The 13,467-nt window shown below is 42.3% G+C and overlaps 1 protein-coding gene across 1 annotated transcript; it reads right to left on the bottom strand.

The window, feature by feature from the left end:
- Positions 1–2,771: 2,771 nt before the first annotated feature.
- LOC141334067 (uncharacterized) lies at positions 2,772–13,048 on the bottom strand. The gene is made up of 2 exons (XM_073839220.1): positions 12,911–13,048; positions 2,772–3,883 (listed from the first exon to the last, which is right to left on the bottom strand). The coding sequence occupies exons 1-2, from the start codon at positions 12,993–12,995 to the stop codon at positions 2,997–2,999; spliced, it is 972 nt and encodes a 323-aa protein (XP_073695321.1). The 5' UTR covers positions 12,996–13,048; the 3' UTR covers positions 2,772–2,996.
- Between the last annotated feature and the right edge of the window lie 419 nt (positions 13,049–13,467).

The following is a 13,467-nucleotide window of genomic DNA, read 5'->3' as shown; positions in this document are numbered from 1 at the left end:
CATATAACATAACGCTCTTTATTTCAATATGTATTTCACCAAGAATAATCATAATAATATAATTATTGCGTGTAACATTGTAATATTTTATCTGATAATGAACGTTATTTTGTGTGAGTAAAGCGCCTGATTTCTAGATCACATGCTCTCTAGAATCACAAATACATAAAAGAAATGTTATATATAGAATATAATTTTGTACCCATATGGGGATGCATTTCTAAAGTTATTAGCATCGTAAGTCTATTTCTCTATTTTTAAATGTAAATTTAAAACACTATACTTTCTTTTTATACACCTTACCATTAAATTCACATAAAACTAGTTAATGCTGCTGTTAAACTGTTAGAAAGGTGGTCTGGTGGCAAATTTGATCTATCACTCTTTTGACTATTGTGATTAGGCTTGGGCGGTATCCAAATTTTTGTCAAACCTCCTACCTATTTTACCCCTGGTATAAGGTATTACAGTGAATAAAAAATAAAAAAAATGACGTAAGGCTCAGACAGCGTCACCAAACTGTTGGCTTGTGCCTATACCATTAAGAAACTGAATACCAAACAACAATGTTGACAACTTTTATTAACAACAAATAGCAGTAAAAAAAAGGGCAAATACAACAGTCAAACAGAATAAAATTAACAAAAACATCCTGGGGTGCGTTTCCCTTAGAACGACATAACTCGCTTGTTAAACTCCATAGTACGATGCATTGTTGTGGAAACGAACTAGCTCACGAGAGTTAACGTCGGCTATTTAACTGATTAGGGATCTCAAAAATGCAGCTATTTTGAATATGGCACCTAATGACTCATTTCTTTCCCCCCTGTCATTAAGCTTTATTTGATGTTTGATTCATCACGGGTTCCCTCTTACGTCATACACCGGGGTTCCCTCAGGCAAAATGCACATGCACTACTCCTAAACGGTGCTTATAGAGGACGCACAAAAATACATAGCATTTATATTTAGTTTAAATGGAAGAAATAGATTGTGACGCTGTTTGCGAATGTTGGTTTGAACTGGTGTCGTGAAACACCGAATATTTGAACTATGTTGGTAACGACGGAACTTGCCACCATAGTTGGCTAACGATGCTTTTGGGAAACGCGTGCCAGGTCACTTGGTGCGTGACTCGCCATCTCTCTCTTTCTCCTCCACGCTGTCACTTGATGGCTTCAAATAAATTTTCCACCCGCTCCTATATTTTTCTCTGATTTAGATAACTGCCCCTGATGGTCATATTACACTTAGCCTACACTGTTAGACATTTCTGTAATTTCTACAGTTTTTTACTGTATATCACCCAGTATAAAACAGCAAATTCCCTTTAAAGTAAATAACTGTAATTCCCTGTTATTAATTTTCTGTGACGTCAAACACCACATACAGAGACTAACTGTATTTTTAAAAATTTAGGTATACTACGTAATTTGTGGTAATGACCTCTTTGGCGCCACTCCATTGAGATAATTCTTTTCCTCATTTCTTTTACATTTTGACTGACAGGATTTTGCGCCACAGGAGTTTATCCTTCGTTTCAGAAACAGTGCGAGTGGAACAGCGTATTTAGAGTACTGCTGAACTTCAGAAATATACTGGGCCACCAGTTTACTGTCCTGCATCTATTGTGGATAGTTTCACGGATTATAATAGTTTCTATACTGTCTTTTGTCGCGTTGCGCCGCTCGAGTCTGAGGACACGGAACCAGCGAGGCAGCGACGGGGGTTTCCCCCGGGGATGGAACCCGAGAGGGGGAGAGTTCCGGAGAGCATCTGCGCTGTGTATTGACGCACCTTACAAGCAAGCAAGGTAAAATATATATATTTTTGTTATTTGTATGTCTGTTAGTGTGTGGTTTGTCAGATTTTTGCCCAACAGTTTAACCTTGTAACATTTACTCGTCAACATTATGGTACATAAACTTTACCACGGTAAACTGCGCTGTAGGCTACTTTCAATTAACAAACGACGCTGTCAGCTTATTAAATTACCAAATAAAATTATTTTACCGCGCAAAGCATAATCTTATATTAACAGTAAGTTAGCTAATGTGAAATTTTGTTCAGGTGTTATTTAATGTTCAGCAGTAGCCTATAGTTGAGAATACAAAATCGTATGTTAACTAGGTTAAACAAAAGTTTTATGACCAGCTGCCTTTTTTTTTAATTGAATTTAATATTTACTGCATTTTGTGTGTGTGTTTAAAGGAAACTCAAATGAAGCATCACAGAGGACAAGAGCAGGTCAGCCACGCTGGGACTAATAATTCATGGTAAGATAACTTCACTATGATTTTGAGAGGTTTGTGTATTCCATATGGGGGTTTGTCTTTTACAAATGTGTAATTTCCTTTTTGTTTTTTTCTTTCAGGGAACAAATTTCTCTGTGTAACAAAGTGGACAAAGTGGTGAGCAAAGGTGTCCTACGTTTTGGAGCAGCACCTGTAATGCCATTTGATGGGAGAAAGAGTGAAGATGCAGTGTTCCAGCATTGGAATATTTTTTTCTGTGTTTCAGTGTTATATATGCAATGTTTAAATAAAGAATGTGATATTTTGGAATAATTGTGTCTGTTTGAATTGAATATCAGTAGTAACTTTACAATTAATTCTATATAAAAATTATAAAATTTAATTAAATCTGTATACAAAAAAATGAATTACAATAATATATGGCAGTACATTACTTTTAGCCGAAAGACCACCTCTTGGTTTGGTCTCGGTTCAGTTTGCTTCTGAGTGTCTGAAATCGATTGGGGTATTAACAAATAGTGAAAGGTCCCCTTTATTGCAGAAATAAATGCCTACATTAATATAATACAATTCCATACACATTTCATATTTAGGCTAAAATACCAGGGTGCAGTAATTGTTACTACAGCAAATCAATGGAAAAGCCTTCAGACTGGATCGTTCATGGCCCTAGTGTGAATTTTCAAATGGACTTTAAGGTTTCCATGTTTTTCTGAAACTTTTACCACAATGAGGGCAATTTTATGGGCTCTTTTCAGTGTGAGTCATCATGTGCCTGTTAAGATATACTTTACAAGTGAAGCTTTTTCTACACAGTTGGCAGGAAAAAGGCTTCTCTCCAGTGTGAATTCCCACATGCCAGTCAAGAGCAGCTTTACGACTGAAACTTTTTCCACACTGTTGGCAGGTGAAAGGCTTTTTTCCAGAGTGTATACTCATGTGGCTTACAAAATTCCTTTCACGAGTGTAACTTTTTCCACACTGTTGGCAGGTAAAGGGACACTCTCCTGTGTGAATTCTCATGTGCTCTTTAAGACCTCTTTCACGAGTGAATTTTTTTCCACACTGTTGGCAGGTAAAAGGTTTTTTTCCTGTGTGAATGCTCATGTGGCTTACAAAATCTATTATACGAGTGAATATTTTTCCACATTGTTGGCAGGTAAAGGGACACTCTATTGTGTGAATTCTCATGTGCTCTTTAAGACTTGTTTTACGAGTGAAACTTTTTCCACACTGTTGGCAGGTGAAAGGCTTTTTTCCAGTGTGAATGCTCATGTGGCTTACAAAATCTCTTTTACGAATGAATCTTTTTCCACATCGTTGGCAGGTAAAGGGACACAATTCTGTGTGAATTCTCATGTGTTCTTTAAGACCTCTTCTAGTGAAACTTTTTCCACACTGTCGACAGGTGAACGTTTTTTTTCCAGGGTGAATTCTCATGTGGATTTTAAGACCTATTTCACTAGTGAAACTTTTACGACACTGTTGACAGGTGAATGGCTTTTTTCCAGTCTGAATTCTTCTGTGAACTTTAAGGTTTTCTTGTTCGCTGATACTCTGAAGATTCTCATATTGATCTTCCTCTTTAATTTCATCAAGTACTTCCTCCTCTTTCAGCGCCATTAGGTCTAAGGTGAAAAACAAACAAATACAAGTTTAAAACAGCAGCTTAATGGCACAAGACAAGAGATATCAATATATTAAGGGAATGTTTATAGGACACATTTTTCACTAATAACTAAATTTTTCAAGAGTTCTCCAAGTAGGAATAACTGCAGTTCAGGAGCAATGCACATGATGAAAGGTTCAGGCATACAGAGGGTTGGGGAGAAGAGAAATGTCTTCATGATTGGTGGACAAAGCTGTCTGTCAGAGTGTGGGTGGTTAGGAGTAGTTTCTGTTGAACCCATTTACTTTTTGGCACGCACATAGCTCCAGACTTCGGCTATCCTTGTCTCTGAGTTTTGGCTGTTCATTTACACGACAACCTGATTTTGGAGGCCTGAAAAAACAAGCTTTTGAAAACAGGTTTTAAAGCAGGGGTGTTAAACTCAGTTCCTGGAGGCCCGCAGCACTGCAGTGTTGCTCCAACACACATACTATGCAGTTTTCAATTAAGCCTGAAGGACTTGGATCAGGTGTGTTTAATTAGACATCTAAACTTTGCAGGATTGTGGCCCTCCAGGACTGGAGTTTGAAACCCCTTTTTTAAGGGGGTCCTTTTATGCTTTTTCACTTCTTTAAAAAAATCTCTTTTCAAGAACTACAACGAACGGCTTCTTTGGACTACAGCATTTGTTTTCCAGAAGCTATGATGTCACAACGCGGTTTCCCGCCTACAGAAATTCAAAACTAGCGATTCCCCTTTCGCGTTGACAGCCGCTTCTGGGATGCTTCACATAAATGTGAGCTTTGTCTAAAGTGTCCGGAAACTGCTCCAGTAGCCGTGTTGGAGCCTCGCCGTTGACGTGTGATACAGAGGGTCCAAGCACAGGCTGAGCCACGGTTGATGTAACACAAGTGATAAGTCAGAAGTGATGATCATCGGTTGCAGTGTATGGTAAGAGATTTATTCTTCATACAGTGTAGACAGCTTCACTAGCCTTATGCTGGAGCTGGTTTCAGACATGCAAATAATCAAATACAGTAACACAATAATGATAATATCATGTATCGGCGGTCTCACAGGCTGATGATAGGACCAACAATACTGTAGGGCAGGGGTCTGCAATAAAGATTGGCCTCAGCCCAGATTTTTTCCAAGCCACAACCAAAACAATGGCTAATTTATTGAATTAATAGGGGAGGATGAAAATGGTAGGCGCTCGTGAAATGACAGAACAGACTTACTGAGACATTCAAGCTGGCTGATGTAGGTTAAATTTGCTGACTGTTCATTGGGGGCGCTATTAACTATCTGCACTAGAGTGCGGATCGGGCCGCATTTTTCTGTCCGAGCCCGGCCCACGTCCGACAACCATTAACATATCTATGTCCGAGCCCGATCCCAGACCGAAACAGTTCAAATCAATTTTTTTTCTCATACTAATGATGCACTTTTTTGTGTGGAAAGCCCACTTTTATTAAGCGACTGTAGGAAGGCGTTCGGAATTGTCAACAGGTGAGCGCATCAGTACATACGGGTCCTAGGCTGTAGGGTATTATTTTCTCACCCTACATGCATCCTAGGTGTATATGACTTCCTCATTTTTATCTTCCTTATTTCAGACGAATGCAATCAGAGTTATATCAAAAAATAATCCTGGCACTCCCAAGCTTTACAATGGCATAGACTGAATGGCATGCCGCATAGACGAGTGTTTCTCTCTATTAGGGCTGCAACTAACAATTATTTTAATAATCGATTAGTTGGCCGATTAATTTTTCGATGAATCGATTTTTAATCACACTATTCCACATTCTGAATGCTATGAAAACACAGTGCTTAACAATTTACAACAATTCACCTGTCATAATAAAGAGAAAAGACAAATATTTGAAGAAAAACACTCTAACAAGCATAAAGAGTTCAGCGTTCAGATGCACGCAGTAAGATTATACTGGCCGCAAAGCCCCAGCTAAAGTAATTACCATGAATGTGGCGGAGAAAAAGTAGATATTCAAATTATTTATTAATAAACTAGTATTTTCTGAGTCTGAGTGTCTCTGAGTGTCGCAAAGATGAAGTTGACGATCCTGACTTGCCATCTGCTCACACGCTTTTAAAGCCTAAATCATTATGAATAAGGCCTACTGTCACAAGGAGGAGTCAGAGACGTGCGGATCCATTTGCAAGGCTTTATTAGAATAGTCAACAGGCAGGAGTAAACGCCAGAAAACAGGAACAACGTAGGTAATCCGGGAAACAGTTCAATACTCAAGCAGTGGTCGCAATGGTAGGCAGCAGGAATCAATAACGGGGTACACAATCCAGAGTCATACACAGATAATCCAACAATGGCAGGCAGCAGGAATCAATAACGGGGTACACAGTCCAGAGTCATACACAGGTAATCCAATACAGAGAAACACGCTTAGAATACTGACCATGGGAACAATTAGACTTCGCAAGGTGGCTGTGTGTGTGAGTGGCTTAAATGCATGTGGGTAAATGATAAACAGGTGTATGCAGCAATCAGTTCAGTGGGAAACGAGGAACAGATGTGTGCAGTGATTGGTGCAGTGGCTTATGGGGATTGTAGTCCATGAAGTGTGGTGCAAGAGTTCATGATGACAGGGAAGACCAGATACGTTACATAGCCCCTCCACAAGGAGCGGCTTCCAGACGCTCTAACCACCTTTACAATCTTGAGGGTGGTGGAGCGGAGGCGGAACAGGGGGAGGGATGGAGGGCCAGGTCCATGTAGGGGTACTGGAACCACGAAATGAGGCGGAGCCGACGGAGGGAGAAGCCATGGAGGAGGAAGGGTTGGCTCCTGCATGGGGCCGACCGACGGAGGTGGAGCCGGTGGAGCCCGAGGCGGAACCGGAGAGTCGATGGTCCTGGGCGACACAGAGGATCCGGAGGGCCAAGGCGGAACCCAAGGCTCTGGCGACCCCGGCGGAGATGGAGGTCCGGAGGTACGCAGCGGAGCCGGAGTGACAGAGGATCGAAGCTGTGCCCACGGGAGGGAGGAGGTCCACAGAGCCGGCAGGACGGAGTGACGAGGCGCAGCCGGAGGAGTAGAGTCCAGAGGCGAAGGTGGGGTGACGACTGACCGGGGCGGAGCCGGAGAGACGATGGAGCCCGGAGGAGCTGTTGGGCCGACGGCCGACAACGGAGACGAGGGAGCACAGAGCCGGGGTGGAGCCGCAGGGTCGGAGGACCGAGGTGGAGTCCAGGACTCTGAGACTGGAGGTGATGGTGAGGGATCCTTCAGTCTGAACACCGATGGAGACTGGCAGTCCCACGGCCAGTCCTCTGCACCGAAGGTGGGATGTGGGTGAGCAGAGGGACTGTCAGGAGACAGAGGTGGCAGGACTGGAGCAGTAGGGAGGGTGGGTGGGAATAGTCCATGCATGAGCTCCGTGACCAGAACCGGGCAGACAGGAATCTCAGGACGACTGGATGTAACCAGCGGAGTCTCTGGAAAGCTGGGCGGAACCAGCGGAGGCTCTGGAAGGCTGGGCTGAACCAGCGGAGGTTCTGGAAGGCAGGGCTGAACCAGCGGATTGTCTGGAAGGCAGGGCTGAACCAGCGGAGTCTCTGGAAGGCTGGGCGGAACCAGCGGGGTCTCTGGAAGGCAGGGCTGAATCAGCGGAGTGTCTGGACGGCTGGGCGGAACCAGCGGAGTCTCTGGAAGGCAGGGCTGAACCAGCGGAGTCTCTGGAAGGCTGGGCGGAACCAGCGGGGTCTCTGGAAGGCAGGGCTGAATCAGCGGAGTGTCTGGAAGGCAGGGATGAACCAGCGGAGTCTCTGGAAGGCTTGGCGGAACCAGCAGAGTCTCTGGAAGACTGGGCGGAACCAGCGGAGTCTCTGGAAGGCAGGGCTGAACCAGCGGAGTGTCTGGAAGGCTGGGCGGAACCAGCGGAGTCTCTGGAAGGCTGGGCGGAACCAGCGGAGTCTCTGGAAGGCAGGGCTGAACCAGCGGAGTGTCTGGAAGGCAGGGCTGAACCAGCGGAGTGGAGCGGAGCTCTTGTGAAGCGGGCTCTGGACGACGCTCTTGTGAAGCGGGCTCTGGACGACGCTCTTGAGGAGCGGGCTCTGGACGACGCTCTTGAGGAGCGGGCTCTGGAGAACTGGACGACCCCAGCGGAGATTCAGGAGGGCTGGGCGTCTCCAGCGGAGACTCTGGAAGAGCAGGCTCTGAGCGAGCGGTCACTGGAGGGCGCTCTGGCGGCGCAGTCACTGGAGGGCGCTCTGGCGGCGCAGTCACTGGAGGGCGCTCTGGCGGCGCAGTCACTGGAGGGCGCCCTGGCGGCGCAGACACTGGAGGGTGCTCTGGAAGGGCGGCCATCTTGCGATGTGACTCCTCCAAAACACCCACAGTTAAAGGAGAGCCACATAGCAACAACGCATACTGAATAACGTCCCTTAGTGGGCATCTGAATTCCCCTCCAGGCAGCATAGATTTAGCAGGTTCATTCAGTCCCATCCGAAACAAGTCCTTGAAGTAAACTTCATCAAAAAATGGTGTGTTATTCAACAACTCACAGAAACGGAGAACATATTCCTCGATGGGGCGATCTCCTTGTCGGAGAAGCAGAAGTTGGTTGACTGGGTCCATGATGATGCTGGGGGTGAAACAAAGCCGCTGGATCCTGGTTTGGCGAAGTCTTCTGTCACAAGGAGGAGTCAGAGACGTGCGGATCCATTTGCAAGGCTTTATTAGAATAGTCAACAGGCAGGAGTAAACGCCAGAAAACAGGAACAACGTAGGTAATCCGGGAAACAGTTCAATACTCAAGCAGTGGTCGCAATGGTAGGCAGCAGGAATCAATAACGGGGTACACAATCCAGAGTCATACACAGATAATCCAACAATGGCAGGCAGCAGGAATCAATAACGGGGTACACAGTCCAGAGTCATACACAGGTAATCCAATACAGAGAAACACGCTTAGAATACTGACCATGGGAACAATTAGACTTCGCAAGGTGGCTGTGTGTGTGAGTGGCTTAAATGCATGTGGGTAAATGATAAACAGGTGTATGCAGCAATCAGTTCAGTGGGAAACGAGGAACAGATGTGTGCAGTGATTGGTGCAGTGGCTTATGGGGATTGTAGTCCATGAAGTGTGGTGCAAGAGTTCATGATGACAGGGAAGACCAGATACGTTACACCTACAGCTCATGAAGTTTTGTTTTCGATTTAAATTATTTCGTTTTATAGTAGTGATGTAATAATTTAAAGTAAATTTATTGCTCTTACCTTCATGAACAAAAATGAAGTTTCACTTGGCGCTTGCACCTCCATGTCCTGCAAAGCTTTGACTCTACCCACAAACGATTGGATATGCGCCTATTTGTACACATTTATCTAGGTTAAACGATTAAACTAATATTGTAGTATGCTTTAAGTTTTTTTTTTTTTTTATCTAATGGTGCGTTCACACCGGACGCGACTTGCGCGGAAAAAAGGCGCTATTCGCGCGTAGTTGAACTAGGGATGGCTCGATACCACAATTTTGACTTCGGTACGATACTAGGATCTTTGTTGATATATACACCCATAGCCGCGGGAACGTATTTTGAGCTGGGGGGGCTGAGAGAAAAAAAAGTTTGTGGGGGGCTCGGGTGTGGAGTTTTACTAAGAGCAAAGTTATTAGTAAAAAGAGTTGCTATTTTGTTGTTTTTGATTGCTTCCATTGTTCTCTTTTGTAAGTGGCTTTGTATCATGGTCATCGGAAGGAAAATAAATGTGGGTGGGTAAATTGCTGTAGTATATGGCATTTTCTGTAGTCTACCTTTTATTTAATGTTTTTACAATGCAAATAGGCCATATTTACAAATATTACAGTAGATGACTTCTTCAGCACGTTTTCAGTGGCGTAAGTGATAATACGTCTAACACATTGTTTTTGACGCGGGAGACCCAGGTTCGCGTCCGCCTTTTGGTGAAATAATTTTCGAAATCGTCTCCATTTTCCCTTATATCACATCGGAAAGTCATTTGTTTTTAATAAAAATTTATGAAATAATCGGAAAGTTGAAATAAAGTATCAGCTAGGGTGAGGTGTTTCTGAGCAGAAGTTACAGTACATTGCTTTGATTACTTTGCTGTGCAGCACGACCGACTAGTGAAAACCGGGAATGAGTTTAATCGGTATGCCCTGAATAAGCCACATGGAATGAATTTGAGGAAACCACAGCATTTTAATAAATTTAATTAAAATTTAAATAAGGAGTTTAATTTATTAAGGCATACCTCATACAATGGATTTGAGTGAGTGTGACGGTGCTCTGAAAAGTGCAAAGACATACTAGCTGAATTAGAGACGGTAAATGTGGCTTTTTTTATAGAAATAAAATAAATGTAGTTCAGTTGAACATGGGAGGCTACAGATCTGAGGGAGCGCAGCGAGTCTGTTCCAAGCAGCTCTGAGCGGCAGGAGTGATATGTGACGAGAATTATGCGAAATGACTGGTGGCGAATCCAAAAGCAAGATAACCATTGTTAATAAACCTTTAATTTATTCATTTAAAATAAATGAGCTGGTCTTTATCGTTGCTGTGTTTTCTTAAAAAAATAACGGTAAACCACAAATTAAGCATTCGTTTAAAAAAAGAGAAACCTTATTTATTTTGGGGTAGATCTGCTTCCTTATCCGACTTATCCAATATTATCTGTCCGCACCCCCATTTTTTCTTTAGCTCGGAGCCAGGGGGTGCTGCAGCACCCTCAGCACCCCTACTTCCAGCGGTAATGTATACACCTCAGTTTTGTAAAATGTAAGCTTATGACTGGTTTTGTGGTCCAGGGTCACATATTTTCAGTCTTTATCAAAAAGAAAATGTGAATGCAACCAGAATGCAACAACAACAAAAAACCCAACAGAGTAGAGGATACAGGTTGGATTGTGATTTTGGGACTGAATAAAATGGGTTCACATATACATATCTTTTCAGTGTTTATTTTTTTGCTAGCTCCTTTGACCAGCTGCAGAGCGCGTTTCATCTGTGTGATCTATTGCCGTTTGTCTGTTATCAAGCTTGCCGGTTTTACGCCAGTTTGCGGAACACTGCCGCATAGTGGTGAAAATCGGAACAGCAGATGAAATACCGAACTGAGCAAACTTTTGATATTGTACCGTTTAAAAAAAAATAAATACCGGTATTTTCACCGTACCGGTATACCGCACATCCCTAAGTTGAACGCTTGTACATTTGAGTTTACTGGCGTCATTCGCGCGTGACATTTTCATTGTCACAACAGACGCGAATTTGCGTCATGGGAGGGGCGTCTGCCACTCGTCAGCGGGAAAGTAGTTGTAAAATAGGTGAATGAGCTCAATTTGCCAGCTTTAGCTTGATAATCTCAATATATGTAGTATATGTAGGTCAAATTGAGTAAAGAGTGTTTTTTAAAACAAACCTGATTGTCCGACCTCTTCACTCACTTTCTTCCTAGCCAAATCCTTTTTTATTCCTGTTTCTACAAAAGTCCAAAGATGTATCGTACAGCTCCGAGAAACCACAGACAGCAACTGTGAATTTGTCCTCCATTGTTGTTTCGGATTTCTGCCTCCGTCACTACTAGAGCAAGCTCCTGATTCGTAACGCGGCGCGGATTTTCGCAAAAGTTCAGATTTTTGAACTCGCGCAGCAATCGCTTGAAACGCTCAATGCGCGCCGCTTCATTCGCGCATTTTGCGCCGCAGGATGGCTATTCGCGTCTTTGCATTGACTTAACATGTAAATCACTCGCGCTTGCCGCTTCATTCGCATCCGGTGTGAACGCACCTCAAGAATTTTAATTTAAATCGTGATGATTTGAGAAGGCTAAATTGATCTGTCTGCCGCTGGCCTTTGTTGTTACTTTAAAAAACAAAAACTTGAATTTCACAAATAAAACCTGTTCCAAATATATTTCTAAATTAACGTAAATAAATGTAATTACTTTATATTTAAAAACAGCAGCTGTGCAATGGGGAAGAGAAAGAGAAAGACAGGCTCCAGTCGGACTCGGGCCAGTAGCCTAATTCTGATCAGCTGTCGAGGTTGTTAGGAATTTTTGCAAAGAATGTTTGTTTAATAGCCTAATTAACAATCCGTACAGTTCCTACCCTCCATAAATATGTGAACTACATGTTGTAATTAAATCTAAATTTAACATTCAACGACAGATGTTTCAGCACAATGAATGTTTTTGCACTGAGTATTTATTGTCTCCCTGTCTGTGTTCTGTGTTCCTGTCTGACGCTCATTCAGTAAAGATTTAAACTTAACACAGACTGCCAGAATGGACTTTTAGGCATAAATGGAAATATTTGTGTGAATTTGTGACATTTACAGATAAGTATATGGCTGTAAACTGTCATACTGAGGATACAGACGGATCTGTCAAAGTGCCTCACAGGGCAAGCCATTACACTATTAGCTTCAAGTTTAAAATGAGGAGTTATCATGTTTTGGGAAGCTTGGATCATGTTACTCTCCTGCAGAATCTCAGTCTGTTTCCTCCACTATTTTTAGATGCATTTTGTCTATAGAAATGCGTCATTCAGTGATGTAATTTGACGTGATCCTCTGAAGTTGTACGTTACTGTGGGCGGACCCGATTAATCGATAATGGGAATCGTTGTCGATGAATTTCATTATCGATAATAATCTATTTTATCGATTAGTTGTTGCAGCCCTACTCTCTATCAGTCCAAAACAAGTCGATTCACAATAAAACCTCTCACACATGGCTTGGAAACGTATGACTTTCAATTAAGAAATAGACATTTGGTTTAATGTTACAAAAAATAAAGTTCTTTAGAAATTGCATAGTATTTCTTCTGATAATAATACATGTAGTTAATAAATTAAGATCTTCTCAGGTTGAGTAAAAGGCAGCATTAGTATTTGTCTTGTCATGTGAGCTCAATCTGTCATAAAACTGCTTAAATTAAGACACTCATATCACATTCTTCACAAACATAATTTCTGTAGAGCTGGACATTTTAATAAAGACAAATGAGTGAGTTCAGCTTTGAGAATGAAAACTAACCTGTTTGTTCCTCAGTATCTTCTTGTTTGACTCTGAATGTTTCTTCAATCTTCAAGTCTTCACTCTCCTCTTTAATAAACGCCATCTTTATAATAGTGTGTCACGGATTTCAGGAGTTCTCTGTGTGTTTGGATGCTTTGTCCTGTTTAACATCAGAATAATTAACAGAAAGAAAATTAATACAAATTAAATATTTGATTGATTTGATTATTTCAATCAGCTTCCAATGGAATAAGATTCAGAGAATAGAATTAAACTGCCTGGGGGGAAGCTACATTAAAGCACACAAACTATAGATATTTCTTATTTAGGAATTCATGATTTAGATTTGGTACTTCATTTATATTTAACATGTTTCACTTTGATGTAAACATTTACAGTTGGTGTGATTGTCATTGTTCAGAGCAGCAGGAGTCGGTGAGCGCGCGCTGATTTGAATGATTCGAATCACTGAATCATTTTATGACGCAAATGATTCCATGAACTCGGAGTGAACTCGAAAAGCTCCGTTTCTCTCATAAGTTAAGAGTTTGGTTCGCTCCGTATATAATTCATCA

This window comes from Garra rufa, chromosome 4 (genome assembly GCF_049309525.1).
Source record: "Garra rufa chromosome 4, GarRuf1.0, whole genome shotgun sequence".
Lineage (NCBI taxonomy): Eukaryota > Metazoa > Chordata > Actinopteri > Cypriniformes > Cyprinidae > Garra > Garra rufa.
The sequence above is the reverse complement of the archived record's forward strand: the minus strand, read 5'-3'. Positions and strand labels throughout refer to the sequence as shown.